The following is a 27,175-nucleotide window of genomic DNA, read 5'->3' on the forward strand; positions in this document are numbered from 1 at the left end:
CGTGACTCTCTGCAGAGCCCTGACACAGCCTGTGATTGGTCATTAAGTTAAAACAATTCACCTGTTGGATAAACAATCTCCAACCACATTCCAAAGCAGCAAAACACAGGAGAAGCAAATCAGATAATTATTGTTTTCTTTTTTCTCTGAGGCTTCTCCGTTTCCCAGTGGAGAAATCCTGAGCAAAGATGATTTTTCCACAAAAAAATGGCAGCGACAGCTCCGCGCTCCCTCAGCAGATGGTGCTGCTGCCCCGCTGTGAAAAGTGCAGATTAAATGGCTCTAGGCAGATATTTTCCATCTGTATTGTATTGTGTTGGTTATTAATGCTGTATTGACATTTTAATAGGATGATAAATGTAGTTTTGTGGTCAAAAGGTAACTTTTGTAGCTAAAATAGGAACTGTGCATGTGGGATATCTCTTAAATAGAGGAATGAGGTACTTGCACCAGATAGCAGCCACAGGACACCTGAATCTTTCAGAGAAAATGAATTTATTGCTCCATTATCAGAAGAAATGAACTTCCATTTACTCAGCTTTGCTTGCAGGCCAGCTGCCAAGCCCCTCCATAGCGGAGGAAAGGTGAGTATATTTAGGATTTATTCCCTCTCCCTGCAGTAAATCTCCGTGTCCTGCGTGAAGGATGGCGTCTTCCTCTGAGGGAAGAGCTTGGCAGAGAATCTGCATTTTCTCCCACGGCTCCAGAGAGCAGATTTAAACTACCCGAACACATCGCTGAGGGTGTCTCAGCGTCTGTTTGAGCGGAGGCTTTATTCGCTCTCCGCCCTGAGGGGGCGCGGCCGCCATGACAGCGCTCCCGCCCTCCTTCCCGCCTTTTTCCCCTCCCTCAGGGCCGCCGCTCTCGCGAGATTTCGAGCGCCCCGCCCTTTCCTGTAATGGCGGCGCCCTAGACCGCGCGGCCGGCACCGTCAGCATCGTCAGTGCCCTCAGCGCCCTCAGCGCCGTCAGTGCCCGCTGTCACCGCCACCGCGGTCACCTCTGTCACCGCCGTCTGTGCCACCTCTGTCACCGCCACCATGCATTCTGACGATGTGAGTCTCACCGTTCTTTCGGCCCCGTGTCCGGCGCCTGCTCCGCCGCCGGGCCCGCCTCACGTGGCCGGGGTTCCCCTGTGTGTCCCCCAGCGGGGCTCTGAGGGCACCGCGGCACCGGGGGTCCCCTGTGTGTCCCCAGCGTGTTCCCAACGCGGCTGTGGCTCCGGGGCGCTGGGGATCCCCTGTGTGCCTCCTGTGTCCCCACCGCGGCTGTGGCTCTGAGGGCACCGGGAGTCCCCTGTGTGTCCCCATGCGACTGTGACTCTGAGGGGACCGGGGTACCGGGGGTGTGAATGGACGCTTGGCAGCAGCCGATGTGCTGTGTCTGTGCGCTCTCCGTGCCAGGGGACACCGAGCAAAGCCCAATGTTTGTGGGGTGTCCCCCGTCAGCTGCTGGAGCCGGTGGGGACGTGCAGGTGAGATGTGTCACCTGCTGTTTGTGTCCCCTGCAGGTTGTCTGGAGCATGCTGGGGAACAGGCAGTTCTGCTCCTACAAGATGACGTGAGTCTGTGGGACACGGTGGGCTGGGGGCTTTGGGGGATCCAGCGGGGACATCCTCTGAAGTGCCACCACATGTGACAGTCACAGAGCATGGGGTGAGCTGTGGGATCTTCCTGCCCTCCCCTCATGAATTCCCTGTCTCGTTTTTTTTTTGGCTTTTTGCAGCACCAAAACACAGAATTTCTGCAGGAACGAGTACAACCTGACGGGGCTGTGCAACCGCTCCTCCTGCCCGCTGGCCAACAGCCAGTACGCCACGGTCCGGGAGGAGAAAGGTGGGAGCAGAGAAAGGGGATCAGGGATTCCTGCAGGGATTCCTGCAGGGAGAGGGAGCAGGGATTCCTGCAGGGAAAGGGGAGCAGGGATTCCTGCAGGGAAAGGGATCAGGGAAAAGGGATCAGGGAAAGCGGAGCAGGGATTCCTGCAGGGAAAGGGATCAGGGAAGGGGAGCAGGGATTCCTGCAGGGAGAGGGAGCAGGGAAAGGGAGCAGGGATTCCTGCAGGGAAAGGGAGCAGGGATTCCTGCAGGGAAAGGGAGCAGGGATTCCTGCAGGGAAAGGGAGCAGGGATTCCTGCAGGGAAAGGGAGCAGGGATGGGGGAGCAGGGATTCCTGCAGGGATGGGGGAGCAGGGATTCCTGCAGGGAAGGGGATCAGGGAAAGGGAGCAGGGATTCCTGCAGGGAAAGGGGATCAGGGAAAGGGAGCAGGGATTCCTGCTTGGAAAAAGGATCAGGCCTTGGAAAGGGCCCCCAGGGGGGTTTGGAGTCCCCAGTCCTTGAGGTGCTATAACGGTGTTCACACGGGTCTTGTGTTGAGGGAAGAGACAAGGATCTGACTCCACGTTTCAGAAGACTGATTTCTTATTTTATTATATATATTATATTAAAACTAGACTAAAAGAATAGAAGGAAAGGTTTCATCTCAGAAGGCTAGCTAAGCTAAGAATAGAAAGAGAAAGAATGATAACAAAGGCTTGTGTCTCAGACTCTCTGTCTGAGCCAGCTGACTGATTGGCCATTAATTAGAAACAACCACATGAGACCAGTCACAGATGCACCTGTTGCATTCCACAGCAGCAGATAACCATTGTTTACATTTTGTTGCTGAGGCCTCCCAGCTTCTCAGGAGGAAAAATTCCTAAGGAAAGGATTTTCATAAAAACATGTCTGTGACAATGTGCCATGGGAATGCCGGGATGTGGCACTGGGGATCAAAGGTTGGGTTTGATCTTGGAAGGTTTTTCCAGCCTGGAGTGTTCTGGGTGCAGCGGGCAGGGAGGGGTGGGTGGTGCTGCCTGAGGGCGGCTCAGGGGGTTTGTTCCCTGTGAAAAACGCCAATCACTTGTTTTTAAAATTTCAAAGTTTGATAGTAATAAAATGGTTGTAAAAATAGTAATATAATTAGAGTAATAATAATTTGGACAATTTGGATTAGGACAATATGAGACAATAGAGACAAAGAGTTATGGACAGTCTGGGTACCTCTTTCTGGGCAAAATAAGCCTGAAAAAGGACACACGTTAACAGAGGATTAACCCTTAAAAGCAACAGCCTGTTGCATATTCATACACCTCATCCATGATGCATAAATTCCATTCAAACACAGGATTCTGTCTGGTCAGTGTCAGCTTCTTCCTCTTAATCCTAACTGAGCAAGGTGGGAAGAAGTTCATTTCTTCTGATAATGGAGCAATAAATTCTCTTTCTCTGAAAGATTCAGGTGTCCTGTGGCTGCTATCTCAGTGCAAGTCCTTTCTTTAAACAAAGTATCCTACATAGCATCGTTTCTATTTTAACAGTTTGTTATAACCTAAAGCTAATATTTAACACAGTACTTAAGAAAGTTAATACAGCATCACTTTCTAACGCAACGCATATAATATTCATTTGAATATTTGTGAAAAGCCAATTATAAAATACACATTTTCCACCTTCCCTGTTGTTCCCAGGTCGCTGTTACCTCTACATGAAGACCATCGAGCGGGCGGCGTTTCCCCGGCGCCTCTGGGAGCGGGTGAGCTCAGGGACACAGCAGGGACAGCAGCCCTGGTGTCCCCACAGAGGGCAGGGAGGGACAAGGTGGACAGCAGCAGAAATTTCCCCATGGAAAGGCTGCTCAGGCCTTGGAGCTGCCCAGGGAGGTTTGGAATCCTCACCCTGGAGGTGGCACTGAGTGCTCGGGGATGGGGACAAGGTGGGGACCACCTTGGAGGGCTTTTCCTTAACGATTCCGTGACTCTGGGGGCCATGCAGCCCCTCCCAGATGTCCCTTTTGTGTCCTGCTCTGTCACCCAGCCCTTCCCCTGTCCCTGCAGGTGCTGCTGAGCAAGAACTACGAGAAGGCTCTGGAGGAGATCGATGAGAACCTCATCTACTGGCCCCGCTTCATCCGGCACAAGTGCAAGCAGAGGTTCACCAAGATCACGCAGTACCTGATCCGCATCCGCAAGCTGACCCTCAAGAGACAGTAAGGGACACAGAGGTGACCATGGCAGTGACCTCTGGTGGCTTCTGGAGCCTCTCCTGAGCTGCTGGGACATGGAGCTGGTCCTGTTTTCCTGAGGGGTTTAGATGGAGCTGACATGGATGAGCTGCAGGGATGCAGTGTAGAAATGCACAGAGGGATTGTCCTGAGCTGGAGGGACCCACAAGGCCCCAAACAACCCCACCTGTGCATCCCTGGCTGCAGGAATGCAGTGTAGAAATGCACTGAGGGATTGTCCTGAGCTGGAAGGGACACCCAGGGGTCATTGATCCCAACTCCTGGCCTTGCACTGACCCTCATCAACCCCACCTGTGCATCCCTGGGAGCAGTGTCCAGCTCTGGCAGCCTCAGGGCAGTGCCCAGCACCCTCTGGGGGAAGAATCTTCCCCTAAAATCCACCCTGACCCTGCCCTGCCACAGCTCCAGCCATTCCCTGTCACACAGAGCCGAGATCAGAGCTGTCCCTCGGGAGGAGCTGCTCCTCCTGTGGCCCGTCCAGACCCTTCCCCATCCTTTAGATCTCCCTTCCCCTGAGGCACCCACCCCTCAGGAGGTTTGGAATGTTGCCTGGAGCTGCCTGCCAGGGCTGTGACATCCCCTGTTCCCTGCAGGAGGAAGCTCGTCCCGCTGCGCAGGAAGATCGAGCGGCGCGAGAACAGGCGGGAGGTAACGAGTGCCCCGTGCCCCTGTGTCACCTCCTGTGCCCCTGTGTCACCTCGTGTCACTGTCCCCGTGTCCCTGCTGCTGTCCCCTCTGCCCCCGGGGCTCACCCAGCTGCTCTGTGTTCCCCAGGAGAAAGCCCTGATCGCTGCCCAGCTGGACAACGCCATCGAGAAGGAGCTGCTGGAAAGGCTGAAGCAGGACACGGTGAGGGGCACAGTGGGAGCTGCCCTGGGGAATGGGGCTGCCTGCTCCCCAAAACACAGGGAGCCCCAAAACACAGGGAACCCCAAACACAGGGAATCCCAAAACACAGGGAGCCCCAAACACAGGGAACCCCAAAACACAGGGAGCCCCAAACACAGGGAACCCCAAAACACAGGGAATCCCAAACACAGGGAGCCCCAAACACAGGGAACCCCAAAACACAGGGAATCCCAAACACAGGGAACCCCAAAACACAGGGAATCCCAAACACAGGGAACCCCAAACACAGGGAACCCCAAAACAGGGAATCCCAAACACAGGGAATCCCAAACACAGGGAATCCCAAACACAGGGAACCCCAAAACACAGGGAATCCCAAACACAGGGAACCCCAAAACACAGGGAGCCCCAAACACAGGGAATCCCAAACACAGGGAGCCCCAAACACAGGGAGCCCCAAACACAGGGAGCCCCAAAACACAGGGAATCCCAAAACACAGGGAATCCCAAAACACAGGGAACCCCAAAACACAGGGAATCCCAAACACAGGGAACCCCAAAACAGGAGGGCTCCCCTCCTGTCCTATGCACAGGGAGCTCCAAAACACAGGGAATCCCAAAACACAGGGAATCCCAAAACACAGGGAATCCCAAAACATGTGGGCTGCCCTTCTCTTCTGTGCACAGGGAGCCCCAAAACACAGGGAACCCCAAAACATGTGGGCTGCCCTCCTGCTTGAGCCCCAAAACACAAGGACTGCCCTCCTGTTCTGTGCACAGGGGGCCCCAAAACATGAAGATGCCTCTCTTGTGCCCAGGGAGCCCCAAAACACAAGGGCTCCCCAAAACATGAAGATGCCTCTCTTGTGCACATGGAGCCCCAAAACACGAGGGCTCCCCAAAACACGTGGGTTCCCCTCCTGCTCTGTGCAGGACTGTGGGCTCAGAGCTGGAAGGGGCTGATCCACTCCTCAGCCTGATGCTGCCCCATGATTGTCAGTGCCACCCCCAGCCCAAAATCCATCTTCCTCCTGCTGTGGCTCATGGAAAATCCCGATTTTCCTTGCAGTATGGAGACATCTACAACTTCCCCATCCACGCCTTTGACAAGGCCCTGCAGCAGCAAGATGCGGAGAGCGAGAGCGAGTCGGATGCTGAGAGGGAAGAAGATGAGGATGATGATGATGAGGTAAAGCTTCCTGGTGCTGAGCTGGGCTGAGAACAACTCAGAAGAACCATTTGGTGGCTCTTCCATGGCGCTGCTGTGCTCAGTCCCTGCCTGTGTTCCTTGCAGGACGTGGATAAGAGGGAGTTTGTGGAGGCAGAGGACAGCGAGCTCAGCGACTTTGAGGTGGGTGAAGCACCAGGTGCCAACTGAGGCTGAGCTGCAGGGGCACCTCCACCCCTGGGTGCCTCTGGGGAGGGGTGAGAGGCAGCAAAATCAGCTCTGGAAAAGAATTGTCCAGTGGGAGCCCAGCCCAGATCCAAGTGTGTTGAAGTGAGGGGAGAACGACCATCTTGTGATGCATCGAACTCGATTTATTGATCGATCAGTCAGCTTAAATAACAGTGTTAATGAACTTCATGCATATTCTAAAATACAGGTTTATGATAGGCTAACAGAGAAAACTCTAACCACACCTTTTGTTTTACTACACCGTTGATTGTTTACACAAAACAAAACCAGTGTTCCCACTGTGATATGAACGGTTCCCAAAACTTCCATATCTGTTCTCAGGGTGCCATCTTTTCCCAGAGAGGGTGTTACACTTGTTATGGGAAGACTGCCTGAGAACTTTATTGTTTATACAGTGATGCCTGAAAGAGTCTAATTGTTTATAGAAGTCAGGCTGGGAACTGCTTTGGAACTGCTTCACAACTACCTTTTACTTTTCTCTCAGTTGTATGCCTTCATGGCCTTTTTCTTTAAGCCATGCTTGAACTAAACTCCCGACACAAGCGGGATCATAACAAGGTGATTTTGGGGAAAAGAGGAGGTTTAGTTACACAACCTGCCCTGACATTACTCAATTCTTCCTCAGGACATGGATAAGCTGGAGACAAGCAGTGAAGAGGAGCAGGAAGAGGAGGAAGAAGTAGAGGAGAAAGCCTCCCACTCCAAATCCAAAGGGAAAACGCCCCTGAAGGGCCCAGCCAGGAGAAAACGTCCCCACATTGAGATCGAGTACGAGGAGGAGACAGAGCCCAGCACCAAGACAAAAGCAGCCTGAGCCCTCCCGATGCCATTTTGTACTGACTGAACTCCAGATGTGCCACCAGAGGGTGACTCCAGCATCTGTCACCCACCTCCACCCCTGACAGGACCCTGGTTTGATACTCCATGCGTGTTCTGGGGTTTGTGTCCCGAGCCCAGGCAGTTGCAGTGAGTTTGTGCAACGCTCAAAGGAACATCTCCCACCTCCTCTGCAAGCCCAGGAAGGGCCCTGGCCTGGGGGCTCTGCTGCTCCCTGAAAGCTCAGCTGTGTCTGGAGGGGATGTGGGGCTCAGAGGTGGGACAAGAACGGCAGAACTTGAAATAAACACAACATTTTTATTGTACAAAAGGGGCTGAGCAGTGTCAGATGCTCTCAGGCACCTCAGGTGCTCTCCTGAAAGGAGCAGAGCAGCGCTGGCAGTGCCCTGGCACAGTGCCCAAACCAACCCTTGGGTACCAAACCTGGGCCCTTCCCTGTGCTCTCACCCCCTCAGGAAGATGGGCACAGCCCCAGGTGCCCCTGTCCCCCCTCGGGAAGGTGGGCATGGGACAAGAACGACAGAACTTTAAATAAACACAACATTTTTATTGTACAAAAGGGGCTGAGCAGTGTCAGGTGCTCTCCTGCACCTGCAGGGAACAGAGCAGCACTGGCAGTGCCCTGGCACAGTGCCCAAACCAACCCTTGGGTACCAAACCTGGGGCCCTTCCCTGTGCTCCCACCCCCTCAAGAAGATGGGCACAGCCCCAGGTGCCCCTGTCCCCCCTTGGGAAGGTGGGCACAGCCCCAGGTGCCCCTGTCCCCCCTTGGGAAGGTGGGCACAGCCCCAGGTGCCCCTGTCCCCCCTTGGGAAGGTGGGCAGTGCCCCAGGTGCCCCTGTCCCCCCTTGGGAAGGTGGGCAGTGCCCCAGGTGCAGCTCCCACCCCCTCAGGAAGGTGGGCACAGCCCCAGGTGCCCCTGTGCTCTCTGGTGTAGGGCTGAGGTGGGACAAGAACGACAGGACTTTAAATAAAAACAAGAATTTTATTGTACAAAAGGGGCTGAGCAGTGTCAGGTGCTCTCCTGCACCTGCAGGGAACAGAGCAGCACTGGCAGTGCCCTGGCACAGTGCCCAAACCAACCCTTGGATACCAAAGCTGAGGCCCTTCCCTGTGCTTCCACCCCCTCAGGAAGGTGGGCATGGGACAGGAACGACAGAACTTGAAATAAACACAACATTTTTATTGTACAAAAGGGGCTGAGCAGCGTCAGGAGCTCTCCTGCACCTTCCTGAAGCACTCCTGCAGCCTGTTCTCCTCACAGCAGCTGTGCAGCCCAGCCAGCAGCACCTGCAGGGAGCAGAGCAGCACTGCAGTGCCCTGTGACACTGATGGTGTCACCCACCCTGCCCAGCCCTGATGGTGTCACCCACCCTGCCCAGCCCACACCGAGCCCATCAACAGCCACGAGTCACTCAGCACTGGGGAGGGGGATCCAAAATCCTGCTGGGCTCAGGGGGCAGAGGGGCCTGGCAGCCACCAGGGAACCCTGAGAGCCACCCAGGAGCTCTGAGAGCCACCAGGGAGCCCTGACTCACCTTGACCTGGCCCTGGCAGCCACCAAGGAGCCCTGGGAGCCACCAGGGAGCTCTGGCAGCCACCAAGGAGCCCTGGGAGCCACCAGGGAGCCCTGACCCACCTTGACCTGGCCCTGAGAGCCCCCAGGTAGCCCTGGCAGCCCCCAGGGAGCTCTGGCATCCACCAGGGAGCCCTGACCCACCTTGACCTGGCCCTGGCAGCCCCCAGGGAGCTCTCACAGCCACCAAGGTGCCCTGGCAGCCATCAAGGAGATCTGACAGCCACCAAGGAGCCCTGGCTCACCTTGACCTGGCCCTGGCAGCCCCCAAGGAGCCCTGGCAGCCCCAAGGAGCCCTGACCCATCTTGACCTGGCCCTGGCACCCCCAGGGATCCCTGACCCACCTTGACCTGTCCCCAGCAGCCCCCAGGGATCCCTCACTCACCTTGACCTGGCCCTGGCAGCCCCCAGGAAGCCCTGGCACCCCCAAGGAGCCCTGACCCACCTTGACCTGGCCCTGACAGCCACCAGGGAGCTCTGGCATCCACCAGGGAGCCCTGACCCACCTTCACCTGGCCCTGGCAGCTGGCAGAGACCCTGAGAGCCACCAAGGAGCTCTGAGAGCCACCAAGGAGCCCTGGAAGCCACCAAGGAGCCCTGGCAGCCAGCAGAGAGCCCTGACCTACCTTCACCTGGCCCTGGCACCCCCAGAGAACCCTGGCTCACCTTGACTTGGCCCTGGCAGCCCCAGGGATCCCTCACTCACCTTGACCTGGCCCTGGCACCCCCAGGAAGCCCTGGCACCCCCAGGGATCCCTGACCCACCTTGACCTGGCCCTGGTAGCCCCCAAGGAGCCCTGGCACCCCCAGGAAGCCCTGGCAGCCCCCAGGAAGCCCTGGCACCCCAAGGAGCCCTGACCCACCTTGACCTGGCCCTGGCAGCAGCGGTCCAGCAGGATGAGGCACTGGGTGCCCTCCTGCAGCAGGGCAGCCCTGACGGGCTCGGGGGTCGGGCCCCGCTCGCTGTGAACGTCCCAGAGCAGCCTCAGCAGGGCCTTGAGCAGCACAGGGAGCCTGCAGGGCATCCTGCAAGGGAAACAGCTCATCCCAAACCTCATCCCAAACCTCATCCCAAACCTCATCCCAAACCTCAGCCCAAACCTCATCCCAAACCTCATCCCAAACCTCATCCCAAACCTCATCCCAAACCTCATCCCAAACCTCAGCCCAAACCTCATCCCAAACCTCAGCCCAAACCTCATCCCAAACCTCAGCCCAAACCTCAGCCCAAACCTCATCCCAAACCTCCCTGGGCAGGGACAGCACAGCTGGGGCTGCTCTGGGGCAGGATTGCTGCCAGGACAGCCCCAGACAGGCAGGAACCTGGCACTGCCCAGCCCACGGCACAGGGTTTATTTACTCCATGCTGCTTTAATTTATGCACAAGTCGGGTCAAAATGAGGAGCCAGCTTAATTTTGGAGCCAGGTTTTTCAGTAATGCCAGTGGGACAAATTTCCCTTAGGATTTCAGGGCTTTTCCTCAAGAAAAAGTAACTTTGGGTTTTAAAGTGGGAATATAGGAATGAAGCATTCATGCCAGGACAGGAATGAAATGATTTCAGGGCTTTTCCTCAAGAACAAGTAACTTTGGGTTTCAAAGTGGGAATATTCAGGATAGGAATGAACCATTCATGCCAGGACAGGAATGAAATGATTTCAGGGCTTTCTCTCAAAAAAAAAATAACTTTGGGTCTTAAAGTGGGAACATAGGAATGAACCATTCATGGCAGGACAGGAATGAAATGATTTCAGGGATTTTTCTCAAGAAAAACTAACTTTGGGTTTTAAAGTGGGAACGTTCAGGATAAGAATGAAACATTCATGTCAGGACAGGAATGAAATGATTTCAGGGCTTTTTCTCAAAAAAAAATAACTTTGGGTCTTAAAGTGGGAACATAGGAATGAACCATTCATGTCAGGACAGGAATGAAATGATTTCAGGGATTTTTCTCAAGAAAAAGTAACTTTGGGTTTTAAAGTGGGAATATAGGAATGAAGCATTCGTGTCAGGACAGGAATGAAATGATTTCAGGGCTTTTCCTCAAGAAAAAATAACTTTGGGTTTCAAAGTGGGAATATTCAGGATAGAAATTAAACATTCATGGCAGGACAGGAATGAAATGATTTCAGGGCTTTTACTCAAAAAAAAAACAACTTTGGGTCTTAAAGTGGGAACATAGGAATGAGCCATTCATGTCAGGACAGGAATGAAATGATTTCAGGGATTTTTCTCAAGAAAAAGTAACTTTGGGTTTTAAAGTGGGAATATAGGAATGAAGCATTCGTGTCAGGACAGGAATGAAATGATTTCAGGGCTTTTCCTCAAGAAAAAATAACTTTGGGTTTCAAAGTGGGAATATTCAGGATAGAAATTAAACATTCATGTCAGGACAGGAATGAAATGATTTCAGGGCTTTTACTCAAAAAAAAAACAACTTTGGGTTTTAAAGTGGGAACATTCAGGATAGGAATGAAGCATTCATGTCAGGACAGGAATGAAATGATTTCAGGGCTTTTCCTCAAGAAAAAGTAACCTCAGGTTTTAAAGTGGGAATATAGGAATGAACCATTCATGTCAGGACAGGAATGAAATGATTTCAGGGCTTTTTCTCATTAAAGTGGAAAGATTCAGGATAAGAATGAAACATTCATGTAAGGACAGGAATGAAATGATTTCAGGGATTCTTCTCAAGAAAAAATAACTTTGGGTCTTAAAATGGGAATATTCAGGATAGCAATGAACCATTCATGTCAAGACAGGAATTAAATGATTTCAGAGCTTTTCCTCAAGAAAAAGTAACTTTGGGTCTTAAAGTGGGAATATTCAAGATAGAAATTAAACATTCATGTCAGGACAGGAATGAAATTATTTCAGGGCTTTTTCTCAAAAAAACCCCCAAACTTTGGGTCTTAAAGTGGGAACATGGGAATGAGCCATTCATGTCAGGACAGGAATGAAATGATTTCAGAGATTTTTCTCATTAAAGTGGAAAGATTCAGGATAAGAATGAACCATTCATGGCAGGACAGGAATGAAATGATTTCAGGGGCTTTTCCTCAAGAAAAAGTAACTTTGGGTCTTAAAGTGGGAATATTCATGATAGCAATGAAACATTCATGTCAAGACAGGAATGAAATTATCTCAGAGCTTTTCCTCAAGAAACAGTAACTTTGGGTTTCAAAGTGGGAAGATTCAGGACAGGAATGAGCCATGCATGGCAGCAGAGCTGCTCTGGTACCTGGGCCAGGCGTGCTCTATGGTGCACTGCAGGGTTTGCAGGATTGCCAGCCTGGCCTCTTCCCCAGGGCCATCAGACACCTCCAGGTAGCCCAGGATGACTCGTTCCAGCCTCTTCAGGTGCCTCACGATGAGGATGCCGAGTCTGGGGGCACAAACACACCCTGAGGAGGGAGGGATAGATCCCCATAACCCAAAAAACAGCCTGAGGAGGGAGGAGAGATCCCTTGGATCCCAAATACACATCCTGAGGAGACAGCACAACCTTGGATCCCAAAAACACACCCTGAGGGGGGAGGACAGATCTCCTGGATCCCAAAAACACACCCTGAGGAGCCCTTGGATCCCAAAAAAGCCTTAGGGGGGAGGATTGACCCCCTGGATCCCATAAACATGGACGGAGGTCAGATCCCAAAAACAGACCCTGAGGGAGGAGGATCGATCCCTTGGATCCCAAATACACATCCTGAGGAGACAGCATAACCTTGGATCCCAAAAACACACCCTGAGGGGGGAGGACAGATCCCCTGGGTCCCAAAAATGCTCTGAGGAGGGGGAATAGATCCCCTGGGTCCCAAAAACACACCTTGAGGGGGGAGGACAGAACCCTTGGATCCCAAAAACAGCCTGAGGAGAAAGCATAGCCTTTGATCCCAAAAGCAGACCCTGAGTGGGGAGGATAGATCCCCTGGATCCCAAAAACACACCCTGAGGAGCCCTTGGATCCCAAAAAAAGCCTTAGGGGGGAGGATTGACCCCCTGGATCCCATAAACATGGACGGAGGTCAGATCCCAAAAAACAGACCCTGAGGGAGGAGGATCGATCCCTTGGATCCCAAAAATCCACCCTGAGGAGACAGCATGCCCTTGGATCCCTAGAAGAAACCCTGAGGATGGATAATAAATCTCCTGGATCCCAAAAACACCCTAAGTGGGGAGGATAGATCCGCAGGATCCCAAAAACACACCAAGGGGGGAAGACAGGTCATCTGGATCCCATAAACATGGAGGGAGGTCAGATCCCCTGGATCCCAAAAACAGACCCTGAGGAGGGATCCAACCCTTGGACACCAAGCCCAGGTCCCATCCCTGTGCTCCCATCCCCTCAGGGAGGTGGGCACGGCCCAAAGTGCAGCTCCCACCCCTCAGGAAGATGTGCAGAACCCCAGGTGCAGCTCCCACCCCTCAGGGAGGTGGGCACGGCCCAAAGTGCAGCTCCCACCCCTCAGGAAGATGTGCAGAACCCCAGGTGCAGCTCCCACCCCTCAGGAAGGTGGGCACAGCCCCAGGTGCAGCTCCCACCCCTCAGGAAGGTGGGCACGGCCCCAGGTGCAGCTCCCACCCCTCAGGAAGGTGGGCACAGCCCCAGGTGCAGCTCCCACCCCTCAGACAGGGGTGCAGGTGTCCCCTGTGTCTCACCTGGTGACAAAGGCAGGCAGTGCCCCTGCGTAGACCCTGCGCAGCGCCAGCCGGTGCTCGGCCTCCATGTGTGCCAGCAGCAGCTGCAGCACCTGGTGCCAGGGCGAGCTGGAGCTGGCCCTGCCCTGGCCCTGGCGCCGCTGGCACCGCTCCAGCACGGGCAGCAGGTCCAGCAGGCACAGCAGCACCGCCTGGTTTGGGGACAGGGGGGACTCTGAGCTCCCGTTCTCTCCAAAACACAAAAAATCCCAACCCCGTGGGCACCCACCGAGCTTCAAAGCTGCTCCCTGCCCACCTGGAACGGGGCAGGAGGGAACAGCTCCTCCCTCTGTGGTGTTCTCCTGGTGACAGGAACAGGCTCAGCCTCCTGCCTGAACCCGAGGGGCTCCCTGCACCCCAGGGCACCCCAAAAGCCAGGGCAACCCCGTCCTACCTGGATGAGAGGAGCCTCCCGTGAGTACAGGTGGTTGTAGAGGGCGTGGAAAACCACCTGGGCCCTGTTGAGCTGGCACAGATCCGCTCCTGGCTGCAACAACAGAGAGCAGCACGTCACTGCTGGGCAGCACAGGGAGCTAAACCCAGTGAGGAGCTGCAGGGAATGCAGGTTAAACTTCACAAAGCCTGGGGAGTGTGAGGAACTGCAGGGAATGCAGGTTAAACTTCACAAAGCCTGCAGGAGTGTGGGGAAACGCAGGTTAAATTTGCCATGGCCTTGCCAAAGTCTGGGGAGTGTGAGAACTGCAGGAAATGCAGGTTAAACTTCCCAAAGCCTGGGAAGTGTGAGGAAATGCAGGTTAAACCCTGTCATGGCCTTGCCAAAGTCTGGGAGGTGTGAGGAAATGCAGGAAATGCAGCTGAAATCCTGCCATGGCCTTCCCAGAGTTTGGGGAACTGCAGGAAATGCAGGTTAAACCCTGCCATGGCCTTCCCAGAGTCTGGGGAAATGCAAGAAATGCAGGTTAAACCCTGCCATGGCCTTGTCAAAGCCTGGGAGCTGTGAGGAACTGCAGGAACTGCAGGTTAAACCCTGCCACGGCCTTCCTAGAGTCTGGGGAAATGCAAGAAATGCAGGTTAAACCCTGCCACGGCCTTGCCAGAGTTTAAGGAACTGCAGGAAATGCAGGTTAAACCCTGCCATGGCCTTCCCAGAGTTTGGGGAACTGCAGGAAATGCAGGTTAAACCCTGCCATGGCCTTCCCAGAGTGTAAGGAACTGCTGAAAATGCAGGTTAAACCCTGCCATGGCCTTCCCAGAGTCTGGGGAACTGCAGGAAATGCAGGTTAAACCCTGCCATGGCCTTCCCAGAGTGTAAGGAACTGCTGAAAATGCAGGTTAAACCCTGCCATGGCCTTCCCAGAGTCTGGGGAACTGCAGGAAATGCAGGTTAAACCCTGCCATTCACCAGGAAGAGAAGTCAGGAACCTGACCCACAGCTGGAGCTGTGTCAGGCTGGATTTTGGGGACAGGTTCTTTCCCCACAGGGTGCTGGGCACTGCCCGGGCTCTGGGCACAGTCTCGAGGTGCTGGGCACTGCCCAGGGAGCAGGAACAGCCTCGAGGCTGCCAGAGCTCCAGGAAACATTCATGGACGAGATTTTCGGGGGTCTGTGCAGGGCCAGGGCTGCGACTCAGATCCCTATGGGTCCCTCCCAGCTCAGGACATGCCGTGCTTGCCCCTCCCTTCACGCACAGCCCCAGGGGACTCCACGCCCTCGCTCACCACGTTGAGGACGATGTGGTGCAGGCAGCGCACGCCCAGCACTTTGTTCTCCTCCTGGAAGTCGTCGGAGAGGAGCAGCGCGGGCGGCAGGACCCGCTCCAGGTGCGGGCACAGCCAGGGCCGGCTGACACGGAGCAGGGACCAGGAGAACACATCCTTGGAGGCTGGGTTACGCTTCCAGGTGTCTCTGGAGAGGCAGGGACAGCTCAGCGAACTCACAGGGCTCGTTTTCCTTCCACTCGAGGCTCTCAAACCCTGACAACCATCCCCCAACACGTTCCTGTCAGGAGCCAGGACATCCCTCTGCCAGGGATGCCAGGGGGCTCAGAGACCCCAGCACAGAGCCCAAAATGCCTGTGTGGGTTTAATTATGATCCGTGGAGCAAATTACCAACCTTATATAAAGATCAGCAAGCCCCAACAGTTTAAGTAGAATATTAGTGAAGTTATCATGGGGTGGAAAAGTAGATTTTGGGGGTTTTGGTATGGGGGCTCAGGAGGCAAGATGGAAGAATCTGGGCATGTCCAGCCTTTCTCCTTCTTCTTCTTGGCCTCCATCTCCTGCTGTGATGGTGGCACTTTGGGATTGGTTTAGAGTAGAAGCTCATTGTCTAACATAGGTGATAGGTATTGGAAAGTTATTGTAGATATTGTACATGCAGTTTTTAGTATAAAGACATAACACTGTCCCGGGGGCAGGCAGAGTGCCTGGAACTGTCCTGCTGGACGGGCCTCGGCGGGGCAGGAGAAAGAATTTTACAGATAAGATACAATAAACAACCTTGAGACCGAGAAATGACGAGCCCAGACTCCTTCTTCAAGCGCCGGGCTGGGAAAAGAGACTTTGGAACATTTCTCGAGGTCACTCTGACCAGCAGAGATCCCGACACCTTCCATTTGGAAAGCTCCTGGTTTCATACTTATCATCTCTTGAGTGTCAAATTTCCCAGTACTTCCCACAGAGACCCTCCAACCACTCTGCTCCTCACTCACTTAGTTAACTCCTGCTTCAGGATCCCCATCACTTCTCCGAATCTTCCATCCTCATCCCCTTCCTTTCCCTGCAGGAATTCCTGCACGGACGCGCAGCCCGCAGTCCGGAGCAGCCGCTCCAGCACCTCCTGAGCCACCGCCCGACTCCTCGCCGTGGTCCAGGGCCTCTCCTCCTTGTGTGTGACAGCAAAGATGAACGCGTGTCCCAGCACCCGTTTCGGGATGGGCTTCACCGGCGACTCCTGGCTCCGGGCATCTTCCAGCTTCTGCAGGAGCAGCAGGAACGCGGCGCCAACGCGCTCTGCCCGCTCCGCCACGGCCGCTAACGCCGTGTCCCGGCCGGGCGGCTCGGCCCCGTCCTGCTCCCGGCGTGGCGGAGCCGCCAGCCCGCCCAGCGCCGCCGCCAGCCGGGCCAGAGCCGCGGGATCCGCCGCCTCCAGCAGCGCGCCCAGCTCCCGCAGCGCCCCGGGCCGCTCGCAGAGCTCCTGCCCGGCCCGCAGCAGCGCCTGCTCGGCCGAGGGAGCGCCGGGGCCCCGCTCCGGGCTCGGGCTGCGGGTGGTGCTGGTGCCGGTGCCGGCCATGGCCTCACACGGGCACCGCGGGACTGACCCGCCCCTGAACCCCGCTAGGGACACATCGATGGCGGCAGCGGCGAACTGCGGGGAGAGGGAACCCCGGGACACCCCCGGAAAACCTCAGAGACCCCCGAGACACATCCAGAACACCTCAGAGACCCCCGAGCATCCCCGGGATCCCTCAGAGACCTCCGAGCACCCGGGGGACTCCCTCAGAGACTCTCGGGATCCCTCAGAGACCCCCGAGCACCCCCTGGATACCTCACAGACCCCCGAGCATCCCCAGGATCTCTCAGAGACCCCCGAGATCCCTCAAAGACCCCTGAGCACCTCGGGATCCCCTCACAGACACCTCGAGCACCCCACGATCCCCTCGCAGACCCCCAGGATCCCTCACAAACCCGCCGAGCACCCCGGGATCCCTCAGACACCCCCGAGCACCCCCGGTTCCGTCACGGCGGCGCCGCCGCCACCCGCACCACGCACGGGAACTGTCGCAAAACCTCCCGCTTGCCGTAAAGCCGACGGCGGAGCGGGCGTGGTTTTATGTGCATAAATTAGCATAGCTAATTTCAGACCGTGGAGCGCGGCAGGGCGGCCGTGCGGCGGTGCGGAGCGAAAAATCCGGGAACGAGAGGTATTAAAAGAACGGCTCAGAGGGAAAAATTGAAAAACCGGGGAGAGCTGAGTGGGACAGTGATGTCGCCGTCACCGGCAGAGCAGTAGAGCGGCGCTAGCTTCGGGCCCGGCGGCCATTTTGGCGATCCTTCCGGTTCATGGAAATGATGAATGGGAGTGGCACGCGGCTGCGTGACGTGTGCGCCCTGCGTTACGACGTGGCACAGTCCCATCTGACCGCCGGGGGGTCCTGACGTCGCCATGACGTCATTTTTACCGCTTGTGTGTTAAGAATAGAATCATTTCTGAGCTGCGCATGTGTTGTGGGTGATGTCATCTGTGTGAAGTGGCTGGAAACCGGGTTTGTGATGTCACTGCTGTCACTGACATCATTCCCGCATATTAAAACAAGTGAAATTCAATAGTTAGGAGGATGTTATGGGGTGTGTGATGTCACTGCTGACGTCATCCCCTTGGTGTGTAAGTGCCTGGTGATTGGCTCTGTGACACCACTGCCGCATCATTCCCTTATGTCAAAACCGCAAAATTCAATAGCTAGGAGGGTGTTATGGGGTGTATGACGTCACTGCTGATGTCATCCCCTCGGCGTGTAAGTGCCTGGTGATTGGCTCTGTGGTGTCACTGCCGCGTCATCTCCTCCCCGTGTCAATAATCGGCGGAAATTAGCAGGTTAAGGGGGATGTGCTCAGCCCCTGGGCTCTCTGTGATGTCACTGCTGATGTCACATTCTCTGGGACAAAAATCACTGGGAATGGGCAAATTGGTGCGTCCACCCTGATGTGGGCACAGCATGGGGGGTAGCCAGCCCTGGAGGGTTCAGTGATGTCACTACTGATGTCATCATCTCTCAGATGTGTGAAAGCAGGGAAATTGGGAAGATTCGGGGGCGGGGGGCTCCTGCCCTGATTTGGGCACAGTTTGGGGGCAGTTTGGTGTATTTTGGGCAGCTTGTCACCACGTTACAGTGTCACAGCCAGCAGTGTCCACTCCTTGGGGGCTCAGCACCCCTCTGGGGTCCCCTGATAGCACCCACAGCTCAGATGGGTTAAAAATCATCCTTTTAATCATCTTTTTGGACACAAAACTGTACAATCCTGTCGGAATTCAGGACATCCCTCTGTCTGTCCTGGATTGCCAGAACCCCTGCCAGGGGACTCAGAGACGCTGGCACAGAGCCCAAGATCCTGGGCCGATGGGAATGCCGATTCCTGCTGGGAATTCCTGCAATTCCTGCGGGCAGAAATCCCGGAATTCTGATACCCACCGGGAATTCCTGCAATTCCCGCGGGCAGGAATTCAGGAATGCCGATTCCCACGGGGAATTGCAGCCACCTGCGGGCAGGAAAGTGGGGATGCTGATTCCCCGCCGAGAATTCCCAGCAAATACGGGCAGGAATTCGGGAATTCTGATTCCCACCGGGAATTCCCGCAATTCCTGCGGGCAGAAATTCGGGAATGCGGATTCCCGCCGGGATTCCCGGGGAGCGGCCGCTCCCCGCACTCGCTGTCTGTGGAAACCGTGAGCGCTCCCAGCTCCTCCTGCAGCCGAGAATCCTCCGGGCAGACGGCGCAGCTCCGCTGTGGGAGGTGAGACCGCGGCCGAGGGCGGGTGTGAAACGGCACGGATCGGGAAATCCCGGGAAATTCCAGCCGGGAGCTCAGAGCACCCGCGGGGACGGGGATTCCCTCCCGAAACGGGGCCACGCATCCCGGGACAGCGTCCCCGGTCTGTCTCGTGTCCTGAGGGTTATCCCAGGTCATCCCAGCTCCTTCCCCAGCTTGTCCTGTGTCCTGAGAGTTATCCCGGTTCATCTCAGCCTGCCCCTGAGCACAGGGAACGTATTCCCAGGATTATCCCGGTTCACCTCAGCTCCATCCCTGGCCTGTCCCGTGTCCCAAGGGTTATCTCAGTTCACCCCAGCTCCATCCCCAGCCTGTCCCGTGTCCTGAGGGTTATCCCGGTTCACCCCAGCTCCATCCCCAACCTGTCCCATGTCCTGAGGGTTATCCTGGTTCACCGCTGTCCACTCACCCTGTGCGTGTGGGATCTCATTTTGAGTGGGATCTCAGCTTTGGGCACTGAGCTGCATCTCAGGTTTGGGCAGGACCTCAGGTTTGGGCGCTGAGCAGGATCTCAGGTTTGGGCACTGAGTGGGATCTTTGGGTTTAGGTGGGATCTCAGGTCTGTGCAGGATCTTAGATTTGAGCAGGATCTCGGGTTTGGGCACTGAGTGGGATCTCAGGTTTTGGGCAGGGGCTCAGGTTTGGGCACTGAGCAGGATCTGAGATTCTGGAAGAATCTGAAGTTTAGGCACTGAGCAGGATCTCAGGTTTGGGCAGGACCTCAGGTTTGGGCACTGAGTGGGATCTTGGGTTTAGGTGGGATCTCAGGTTTTGGGCAGGGGCTCAGGTTTGGGCACTGAGCAGGATCCCAAGTTTGATCCCTGGCCTGAGAGTTTGGGGGCTCTCGGGTCCATCTCAACCCCGAGCACTCAGGTGACGCTCTGTCCCCCAGTCCCATGCCCGATGCCACCCCAAGCTGTCCCCAGTCCCACCAGGCACGTCCAGGCCGTTCCTTAGCTCTGCCTTTATTGTCACAGGGTGGCACGAGGCACAGAGAACACCCAAACACCCGCACACCACGCCTGACATCGCCACAAACACAGACACGGAGCTGTCCTGGCAGCTGGGGACACAAACGCCAGGGGGGACAACAAAGCCTTGGAGGCTCCCTGGAGGCCACGGGGATGGAGCAGCCGGTGAGGTGGGGCTGGGAAGGAAACCATGGCCAGGAGTGCAGGTGGAGGGTCTGGGCTGGACCATGGGGGACCCCCGAGCTTGGGGGGGTTTATGGGGGAGCCACGGGCAGAGCTCACACAGTGGCAGCCCCTCAGGAGCTCCTCTGGAGGCGCAGGGCGTTGTCCAGGGCCACCAGCTGGCGCAGGAAGCCGCGGTTGGGGATGATGCCGCGGTGGTCCTTGACCGTCTTTATGGCTTCCACCAGGGGCATGTGGTGGCGGATCATGAGGTAGGCGAGGACCAGGGTGGCCGACCTGCTGACCCCGACGGCACAGTGCACGAGGATCCTCCCTGCGGGGACACGGCGCCCGCGTCACGGCACAGCCAGGAGCATCCCACATTTTCAGCCCCGAAATCTCACATTTTCAGCCCATGAGGGGACATAATTGAGGTGATCCCGTGAGGGGACACCATTGGGGTGATCCCATGGGGGACACCATCAAAGTCATACCATCCAAGGGACACCATCAAGGTCATCCCATGGGGAGACACCATTGAGATGATCCCATCCAGGGGACACCATTGGGGTGATCCCATGAAGAGACACCATTGGGATTATCCCATGAGGGATCACCGTTGGGATTATCCCATGAGGAAACATCATTAAGGTGATCCCATGAGGAGACAGCATTGAGGTGATCCCATCCAAGGGACATCAAGGTCATCCCATGGGGAGACACCATTGGGATTATCCCATGAGGAAACATCATTGAAGTGATCCCATGAGGAGACACCATCAAGGTGATCCCATCCAGAGGAGACCATTTGGATTATCCCATGAGGAGACATCATTGGGGTGATCCCATAAGGAAACACCATTGGGGTGATCCCATGAGGAAACACTACCAGGGTTTCTCATCCAGGGGACACCATCAAGGTCATCCCACAAGGAGACGCCATTGAGGTGATCCCATCCAGGGGACACCATCGGGATTATCCGATGAGGAAGCATCATTAAAGTGATCCCATGAGGAGACACCATCGAGGTGATCCCATCCAGGGGACACCATCGAGGTCATCCCATGAGGGGACAGTATCAGGGTGATGCCATGAGGAGACATCATTGGGATTATCCCATGAGGGGACACCACTGGGATGATCCCATGCAGGGGACACCATTGAGGTGATCCCATGAGGAAACACTATCAGCGTTATCACATCCAGGGGACACCACCAAGGTCATCCCATGAGGGGACACCATTGAGGAGATCCCATCTAGGGGACACCATCTAGGTGATCCCATGAGGAGACACCACTGGGATTATTCCATGAGGAGACACCATCGAGGCGATCCCATCCAGGGGACACCATTGGGGTGATCCCACAAGGAAACACCATTGGGATTATCCCGTGAGGAGACACCATTTGGGTTATTCCATGAGGAGACACCATTGGGATTATCCCATGAGGAGACACCATTGGGATTATCCCATGAGCAAACATCATTAAAGTGATCCCATGAAGAGACACCATTGAGGTGATCCCATCCAGGGGACACCATCAAGGTCATCCCGTGAGGACACACCATTAGGGTGACCCCACGAGGAGACACCATCCCAACCTCAAAACCCCTTTGCTTCCCATGACCCTTAACAAACAACCACCACCAGACCACCACCCCCTCTCTCCCCCATCCCTTCTCCTTCTCCTCCCCCTTCCCTCCGGGGCACCTTCATTGAGGGCCTGGTGGATGAAGTCGGCGGCGGGGTAGAAGTAGGGGCTCATGTCGAAGGAGGGCGAGTCGTGGGCCTCGATGCCCAGGTAGCGGATGCCCGTGCCCTCGTAGTAGTCGGCGCCGCCGCGCCAGCGGCAGTGGGAGGCGTTCAGCACGTGGGTGATGCGCAGCTGCAGCAGCTCCCGGCGGTTGGACGCGATGTCTCTGCAGGGACAGCAGGCAGGGGACACCTCAGAGCACTAAAAGTGTCCCAGAATGGTGGAAAGGCTGTTCTGGATAAATGTTTCTGGCTAAAGAGAGGTGGATGTCAAAACCTGGCAGATTTTTGAGATCATTGGGTTTTGTAGCGCTCTCACGGCCATGGCTCTGTTGATACCCTCCCTGCACAGACCCGTCAGCTCCTTCCTCCTTTGTCCCATCTAGATCTCTGCAGGCACAGCAGGGAGGGACACCTCAGGGCACTAAAAGTGTCCCGGCATGGTGGAAAGGCTGTTCTGGATAAATGTTTTTGGGTGAGGGAGCTGGATGTAAAAGCCTGGCAGATTTTTGAGATCATTGGGTTTTGTACCACTCTCATGGCCCTGGCTCTGTGGTCACCCTCCCTGCCACCTCCTTCCTCCTTTGTCCCATCTAGATCTCTGTAGGCACAGCAGGGAGGGACACCTCAGAGCAGAAAAAGTGTCCCAGAATGGTGGAAAGGCTGTTCTGGGTAAATGTTTTTGGATGAGGGAGCTGGATGTAAAAACCTGGCGGATTTTTGAGATTATTGGGCTTTAAGGCGATCTCGTGGCCCTGGCTCCATTGACAACCCATCTGTGACCTCCCTGCCCAGCTCTGACACCTCTTCCTCCTTTGTCCCAGCTAAATCTCTGCAAGGACAGCACCCACAGCAGGCAGAGGACACCTCAGAGCACTGCAAGTGTCCCAGAATGGTAGAAAGGCTGTTCTGGGTAAATGCTTCTGGCTGAGAGAGGTGGATGTAAAACCTGGCACATTTTTGAGGTCTTTGGGTTTATGGTGATCTCACAGCCCTGGCCCCACGGACACCATCCCTGCACAGCCCTCTCAGCTCCTTCCTCAGTTGTCCCAGCTAAATCTCTGCAGGGACAGCAGCTACAGCAGGCAGGGGACACTTCAGACCACTAAAAGCATCCCAGAACACCGGAAAGGCCGTCCTGGATAAACGTTCCTGGCTTGAGAGAGCTGGATGCAAAAACCTGGCGGTCTGAGTCCTCCTCACCATCCCTCCCTGCCAACACCAGCCCAGCCCGTGCCACTGGCCACACTCACTGGTCGCCCAGGTAGAGGCCAGGCCACACCTCGTCGGCGTGGTTGCAGGCGGTTTTGCCGGTGTAGAGCAGCCGCTCCAGCTCGAAGACGCTGAGGATGGGGTGGGCGCCGCGCTCGTCCCGCGGGGCGCGGCTCGGGGAGCGGCTGCTGCTCCTGTAGAGCCTGGACAGGAAAGCCATGGGCGCTGCCCAGCCCCACCAGGCATGCCGGAGGGCACGGCGAGGCCGGACGGGGGCCTGGGGGTCACTGCTGCTGCTGCTGCCACCCACGGTCCTGTCGGGGAGCAGAGGGGGGAATTAATGATAGTGATAATTATTAATAATTATTAATATTATTTTTTAAGGTTTTCTAAGCCTTCCGATGTCGACATTCTTGCCGCGAACTTTCTCACACACTTTCTGTAAATAACTCCTCGTTTTGCATTCTTCCGTGGAGGAGGAGAATTTTGATGGATTGTCCAGTGTCATTGGAGAGGTGGCACTGTCACCCTCCAATCCGCTGTCACTTTTGGAAAACTCTAAATGTTGGAATCAGAAAATAAACGTCCCTTTTCTCCGCCTCGAGAGCAGCGGTGTGTGTTTGTGTTCTTTTGTGTCCTACAGTGACACCGCGGTTTGGGCTGAGGCCGCCTTGGCAGGCGCTGCCCTGCCCAGGAGCCCCTCCCGTGGCTCTGCTGCCAGGGGACGCTGCCAGCTCGGGGCTGGCGCTGCCAACCCGCGCTGGGAGGCGAGGAAAGGCGGCCAGGGCTGGGCACGGCACCAGGAAAAGCCCCGAGCAGGTGGAGGATTCCTCACGGCACCAACCAGCCTGGCCGGGACACAAAACCCTGCGGGGCAGCATTAACCTGTGACTGTGTTCACTGCCTGAGGTTGAGGGAAGAGATGAGGATCTGACTCCATGATTCAGAAGGCTTGATTAATTATTTTATGGTATGTATTATATTAAAACTATACTACAAGAATAGAAGAAAGGATTTCATCAGGAGGCTGTCTGAGAATAGAAAAAGAAAGAATGATTGTCGCAGACATCTTTTTATGAAAATTCTTTCCTTAGGATTTTTCCTCCTGAGAAGCTGAAAGGCCTCAGGAACAAAATATACACAATTGTTATCTGCTGCTGTGGAATGCAACAGGGGCATCTGTGACTGGTCTCGTGTGATTGTTTCTAGTTAATGACCAATCAGTCAGCTGGCTCAGACTCTGTCCGAGCCACAAACCTTTGTTATCATTCCTTTCTATCCTTAGACAGCCTTCTGATGAGCACCTTTTCTTCTATTCTTTTAGTCTAGTTTTAATGTAATATATATCATAAAATAATAAATCAAGCCTTCTGAAACATGGAGTGAGATTCTCATCTCTTCCCTCATCCCAAGACCCTCCTAAGCCTTCCCTCATCCCTGTGAGCACGGTCACAAATGATAACAAAGGTTTGTGGCTCAGACTCTCTGTCCGAGCCAGCTGACTGATTGGTCATTAATTAGAAACAACCCCATGAGACCAATCACAGATGCACCTGTTGCATTCCACAGCAGCAGATAATAATTATTTACATTTTGTTCCTGAGGCCTCCCAGCTTCTCAGGAGGAAAAATTCCCAAGGAAAGGATTTTTCATAAAAAGATGTCCATGACATTTAACCCTCCACGGGCACGGCCCTGCAGCTGCTCGGGAGCACCCGGGGCTGCTCCGGGCTGGGAAGGGTTAACTGCAGGCATGAGCAAGCTGCTTTCAGCCAGCAGCTCCTGCAGGGCACGGATCTGCATCATCCGCTGCTGTCACACATCTGCAAGGGCCCTGCCCGCTGCCAGGTGTGGTCAGAGCGGCGTTTTTGTGCTCCCTGCGCTGCTGCCCCTCCCTCAGGAGGAGAAATGACAAATTCTCCTTCTCACACCGATGCTGGTGCCCTGGAGCTGCCCTGGGGCCGACCAGAGCCTCGCAGCCCTGCCCGGCTGGGCAGACCTCGGTCCCTCCTCTGTGACATTCCCGGTCCCTCCTCCGTCCCTTCTCTATGACATTCCCGGTCCCTCGTCTGTGACATTCCCGGTCCCTCCTTTGTGACATTCCCGATCTCTTCTCTGTGACATTCCCGGTCCCTCCTCGGTCCCTCTGTGACATTCCCGTCCCTCCTGTGACATTCCCGGGGCTCCAGCCAGCCGAGGAGGAGGAGGAGGAGGAAGGAGCCCCCAGAGCCTCCGGCCATGTCTTGCCAACACAGAGAGAAACGCGCCAAGGGCAGGGGGGAGCTCGGAGGGAGCCCAGGGATGTCCCCACGTCCCTTCCCTGTGCCAGGGGTGTGCCAGCCCTGCCCAGGCGTCACCCCAGGGCCGGCTCCTCCTGCTCTGACCCTGGCTGGGACAGCTCCGGGCAGGGCCGAGCTCCGGGAACCTTGGGTGACCTTGGTGGCAGCGCGGCCCCAGCCCCGGAATCGGCGGCTGGATCACGGGGAGGGCTGAGAATTCCAGCCGCAATAAGGGCCACAGCTGGCTGGAAAAACAGCTGGCTGGAAAAACAGGCATGGAAAACCAGCCGTGGAAAACCAGCCGTGCCCACCCAGGCCGGGCTGCCAGCAGCCCCCCGAGCCCCCTGCAGCCCCCCAGGGTCGGGAGAGGCTCCGGGCACCGCACGGGCAGGGCTGGCCCCGGGCTGGGGGCAGAACCGGGGATCGCCCGCTCTGCCAGGGCCCTGTGCCCGGCTGGGAGGGGGCACGGAGCCCTGGGATGGGTGGATGGAGCCCCGGGAGGGGGGCATGGAGCCGTGGGATAGGGGGGATGGAGCTGGGGGATAGGGGGCATGGAGCCGTGGGATGGGGGGGATGGAGCTGGGCGATGGGGGGGATGGAGACGTGGGATAGGGGGGATGGTCCTATGGGGTGCAGGAATGATCCTGTGGGGTGCAGGAGGGTTCAGGATTCAGGAATGGTCCCGTGGGGTGCAGGAATGATCCCATGGGATGTAGGAATCATTCTGTGGGGTGCAGGGAAGGCTCAGGACTCAGGAATGGTCCCGAGGGGTGCAGGGAGAGGGTTCGGGATTCAGGAATGGTCCCGAGGGGTGCAGGGACGATCCCATGGGATGCAGGAATCATTCCGTGGGGTGCAGGGGGGTTCATGATTCAGGAATGATCCCGAGGGGTGCAGGAAGGGTTCATGATTCAGGAATGATCCCATGGGGTGCAGGGATGATTCCGAGGGGTTCAGGGGGGTTCAGGATTATTCAGGAACGGTCCCGTGGGATGCAGGAATCATTCTGTGGGGTGCAGGGGGGTTCAGGATTCAGGAATGGTCCCGAGCGGTGCAGGGATGATCCCGAGGGGTGCAGGAAGGGTCCCATGGGATTTAAGAATCATTCTGTGGGGTGCAGGGAGGGTTCAGGATTCAGGAATCACCCCATGGGGTGCAGGGATGATCCCGTGGGGTGCAGGGAGGGTTCAGGATTCAGGAATGATCCTGTGGGGTGCAGGAATGATCCCGAGGGATTCAGGAATGATCCCATGGGGTGCAGGGGGGCTCAGGATTCAGGAATGATCCCATGGGGTGCAGGAAGGGTTCAGGATTCAGGAATGATCCCGTGGGGTGCAGGAATGATCCCGAGGGATTCAGGAATGATCCCGAGGGGTGCAGGGAGGGCTCAGGATTCAGGAATGATCCCGAGGGGCGCAGGGATGATCCCATGGGGTTCAGGGAGGGTTCAGGATTCAGGAATGATCCCGAGGGATTCAGGGATGATCCCATGGGGTGCAGGGGGGCTCAGGATTCAGGAATCATCCCACGGGGTACAGGAATGATCCCAAGGGGTTCAGGGCAGGTTGAGGATTCAGGACCAATCCCGAGGGGCTCAGGGATGGTTCAGGATTCAGGAACGCTCCCGAGGGGTTCAGGGAGGGTCGAGGACTCACGAACGCTCCCTCAGGACGCAGAACCCCTCCCGTGGGCTGCCGCAGGGAGCCGTGCGGAGGCTCCGCGCCTCGCTTTCCCCCCGGGGAGCGTTCGGGGCCCCCCGCGCGTACCTGGGCGAGCGCCGGGAGCCGCGGCAGGAGCGGGAGCAGCGGGATCAGCTCCGGTCGGCCATGTCTGGCTGCCGCGGGAGGGA

General features: G+C 56.0%; 3 protein-coding genes, 1 long non-coding RNA gene and 1 other non-coding gene across 5 annotated transcripts; 3 read left to right on the forward strand and 2 right to left on the reverse strand.

The window, feature by feature from the left end:
- The first annotated feature begins 901 nt into the window (after window positions 1–901).
- On the forward strand, window positions 902–7,475 carry MAK16 (MAK16 homolog). The gene is made up of 10 exons (XM_063175206.1): window positions 902–1,054; window positions 1,510–1,559; window positions 1,725–1,834; window positions 3,509–3,573; window positions 3,875–4,026; window positions 4,656–4,710; window positions 4,837–4,911; window positions 5,981–6,100; window positions 6,206–6,262; window positions 6,954–7,475. Exons 1-10 carry the CDS (start codon window positions 1,040–1,042, stop codon window positions 7,140–7,142), a joined length of 888 nt encoding a protein of 295 aa, XP_063031276.1. The 5' UTR covers window positions 902–1,039; the 3' UTR covers window positions 7,143–7,475.
- A 202-nt stretch (window positions 7,476–7,677) lies between these two features.
- Window positions 7,678–8,363, forward strand: LOC134428468 (uncharacterized). The gene is made up of 2 exons (XR_010030397.1): window positions 7,678–7,877; window positions 7,998–8,363. It is a non-coding gene; the product is annotated as an uncharacterized LOC134428468 (long non-coding RNA).
- TTI2 (TELO2 interacting protein 2) lies at window positions 8,328–17,077 on the reverse strand. The gene is made up of 8 exons (XM_063175205.1): window positions 16,957–17,077; window positions 16,112–16,875; window positions 15,119–15,305; window positions 13,833–13,925; window positions 13,400–13,590; window positions 11,982–12,125; window positions 9,606–9,768; window positions 8,328–8,455 (listed from the first exon to the last, which is right to left on the reverse strand). Exons 2-8 carry the CDS (start codon window positions 16,690–16,692, stop codon window positions 8,375–8,377), a joined length of 1,440 nt encoding a protein of 479 aa, XP_063031275.1. The 5' UTR covers window positions 16,693–16,875; window positions 16,957–17,077; the 3' UTR covers window positions 8,328–8,374.
- A 372-nt stretch (window positions 17,078–17,449) lies between these two features.
- On the forward strand, window positions 17,450–17,543 carry LOC134428619 (small nucleolar RNA U13). Its single transcript, XR_010030424.1, has one exon. It is a non-coding gene; the product is annotated as a small nucleolar RNA U13 (small nucleolar RNA).
- A 2,354-nt stretch (window positions 17,544–19,897) lies between these two features.
- DUSP26 (dual specificity phosphatase 26) lies at window positions 19,898–27,175 on the reverse strand. Its single transcript, XM_063175255.1, has 4 exons — window positions 27,093–27,175; window positions 23,090–23,362; window positions 21,795–22,003; window positions 19,898–20,415 (listed from the first exon to the last, which is right to left on the reverse strand). Exons 2-4 carry the CDS (start codon window positions 23,266–23,268, stop codon window positions 20,216–20,218), a joined length of 588 nt encoding a protein of 195 aa, XP_063031325.1. The 5' UTR covers window positions 23,269–23,362; window positions 27,093–27,175; the 3' UTR covers window positions 19,898–20,215.

The sequence above is a fragment of the Melospiza melodia genome, chromosome 23, assembly GCF_035770615.1.
Source record: "Melospiza melodia melodia isolate bMelMel2 chromosome 23, bMelMel2.pri, whole genome shotgun sequence".
In the NCBI taxonomy this organism is placed as follows: Eukaryota; Metazoa; Chordata; class Aves; order Passeriformes; family Passerellidae; genus Melospiza; species Melospiza melodia.

Bases quoted from the DNA above. Each gene is read 5' to 3' on its own strand.
- MAK16 (XM_063175206.1), top strand. The intron at 3,574-3,874 runs GTGAGCTCAGGG...CTGTCCCTGCAG, and splicing joins CCCGGCGCCTCTGGGAGCGG to GTGCTGCTGAGCAAGAACTA. The intron at 6,101-6,205 runs GTAAAGCTTCCT...TGTTCCTTGCAG, and splicing joins ATGAGGATGATGATGATGAG to GACGTGGATAAGAGGGAGTT.
- TTI2 (XM_063175205.1), bottom strand. From the start codon at position 16,692: ATGGCCGGCACCGGCACCAGCACCACCCGCAGCCCGAGCCCGGAGCGG. The intron at 15,306-16,111 runs GTGAGTGAGGAG...CTGCCTCTCCAG, and splicing joins CTGAAGCAGGAGTTAACTAA to AGACACCTGGAAGCGTAACC. The intron at 9,769-11,981 runs GTACCAGAGCAG...TTTCCCTTGCAG, and splicing joins ATAGAGCACGCCTGGCCCAG to GATGCCCTGCAGGCTCCCTG.
- DUSP26 (XM_063175255.1), bottom strand. From the start codon at position 23,268: ATGGCTTTCCTGTCCAGGCTCTACAGGAGCAGCAGCCGCTCCCCGAGC. The intron at 22,004-23,089 runs GTGAGTGTGGCC...CTGTCCCTGCAG, and splicing joins GGCCTCTACCTGGGCGACCA to AGACATCGCGTCCAACCGCC. The intron at 20,416-21,794 runs GTGCCCCGGAGG...GTGTCCCCGCAG, and splicing joins CCACCAGGCCCTCAATGAAG to GGAGGATCCTCGTGCACTGT.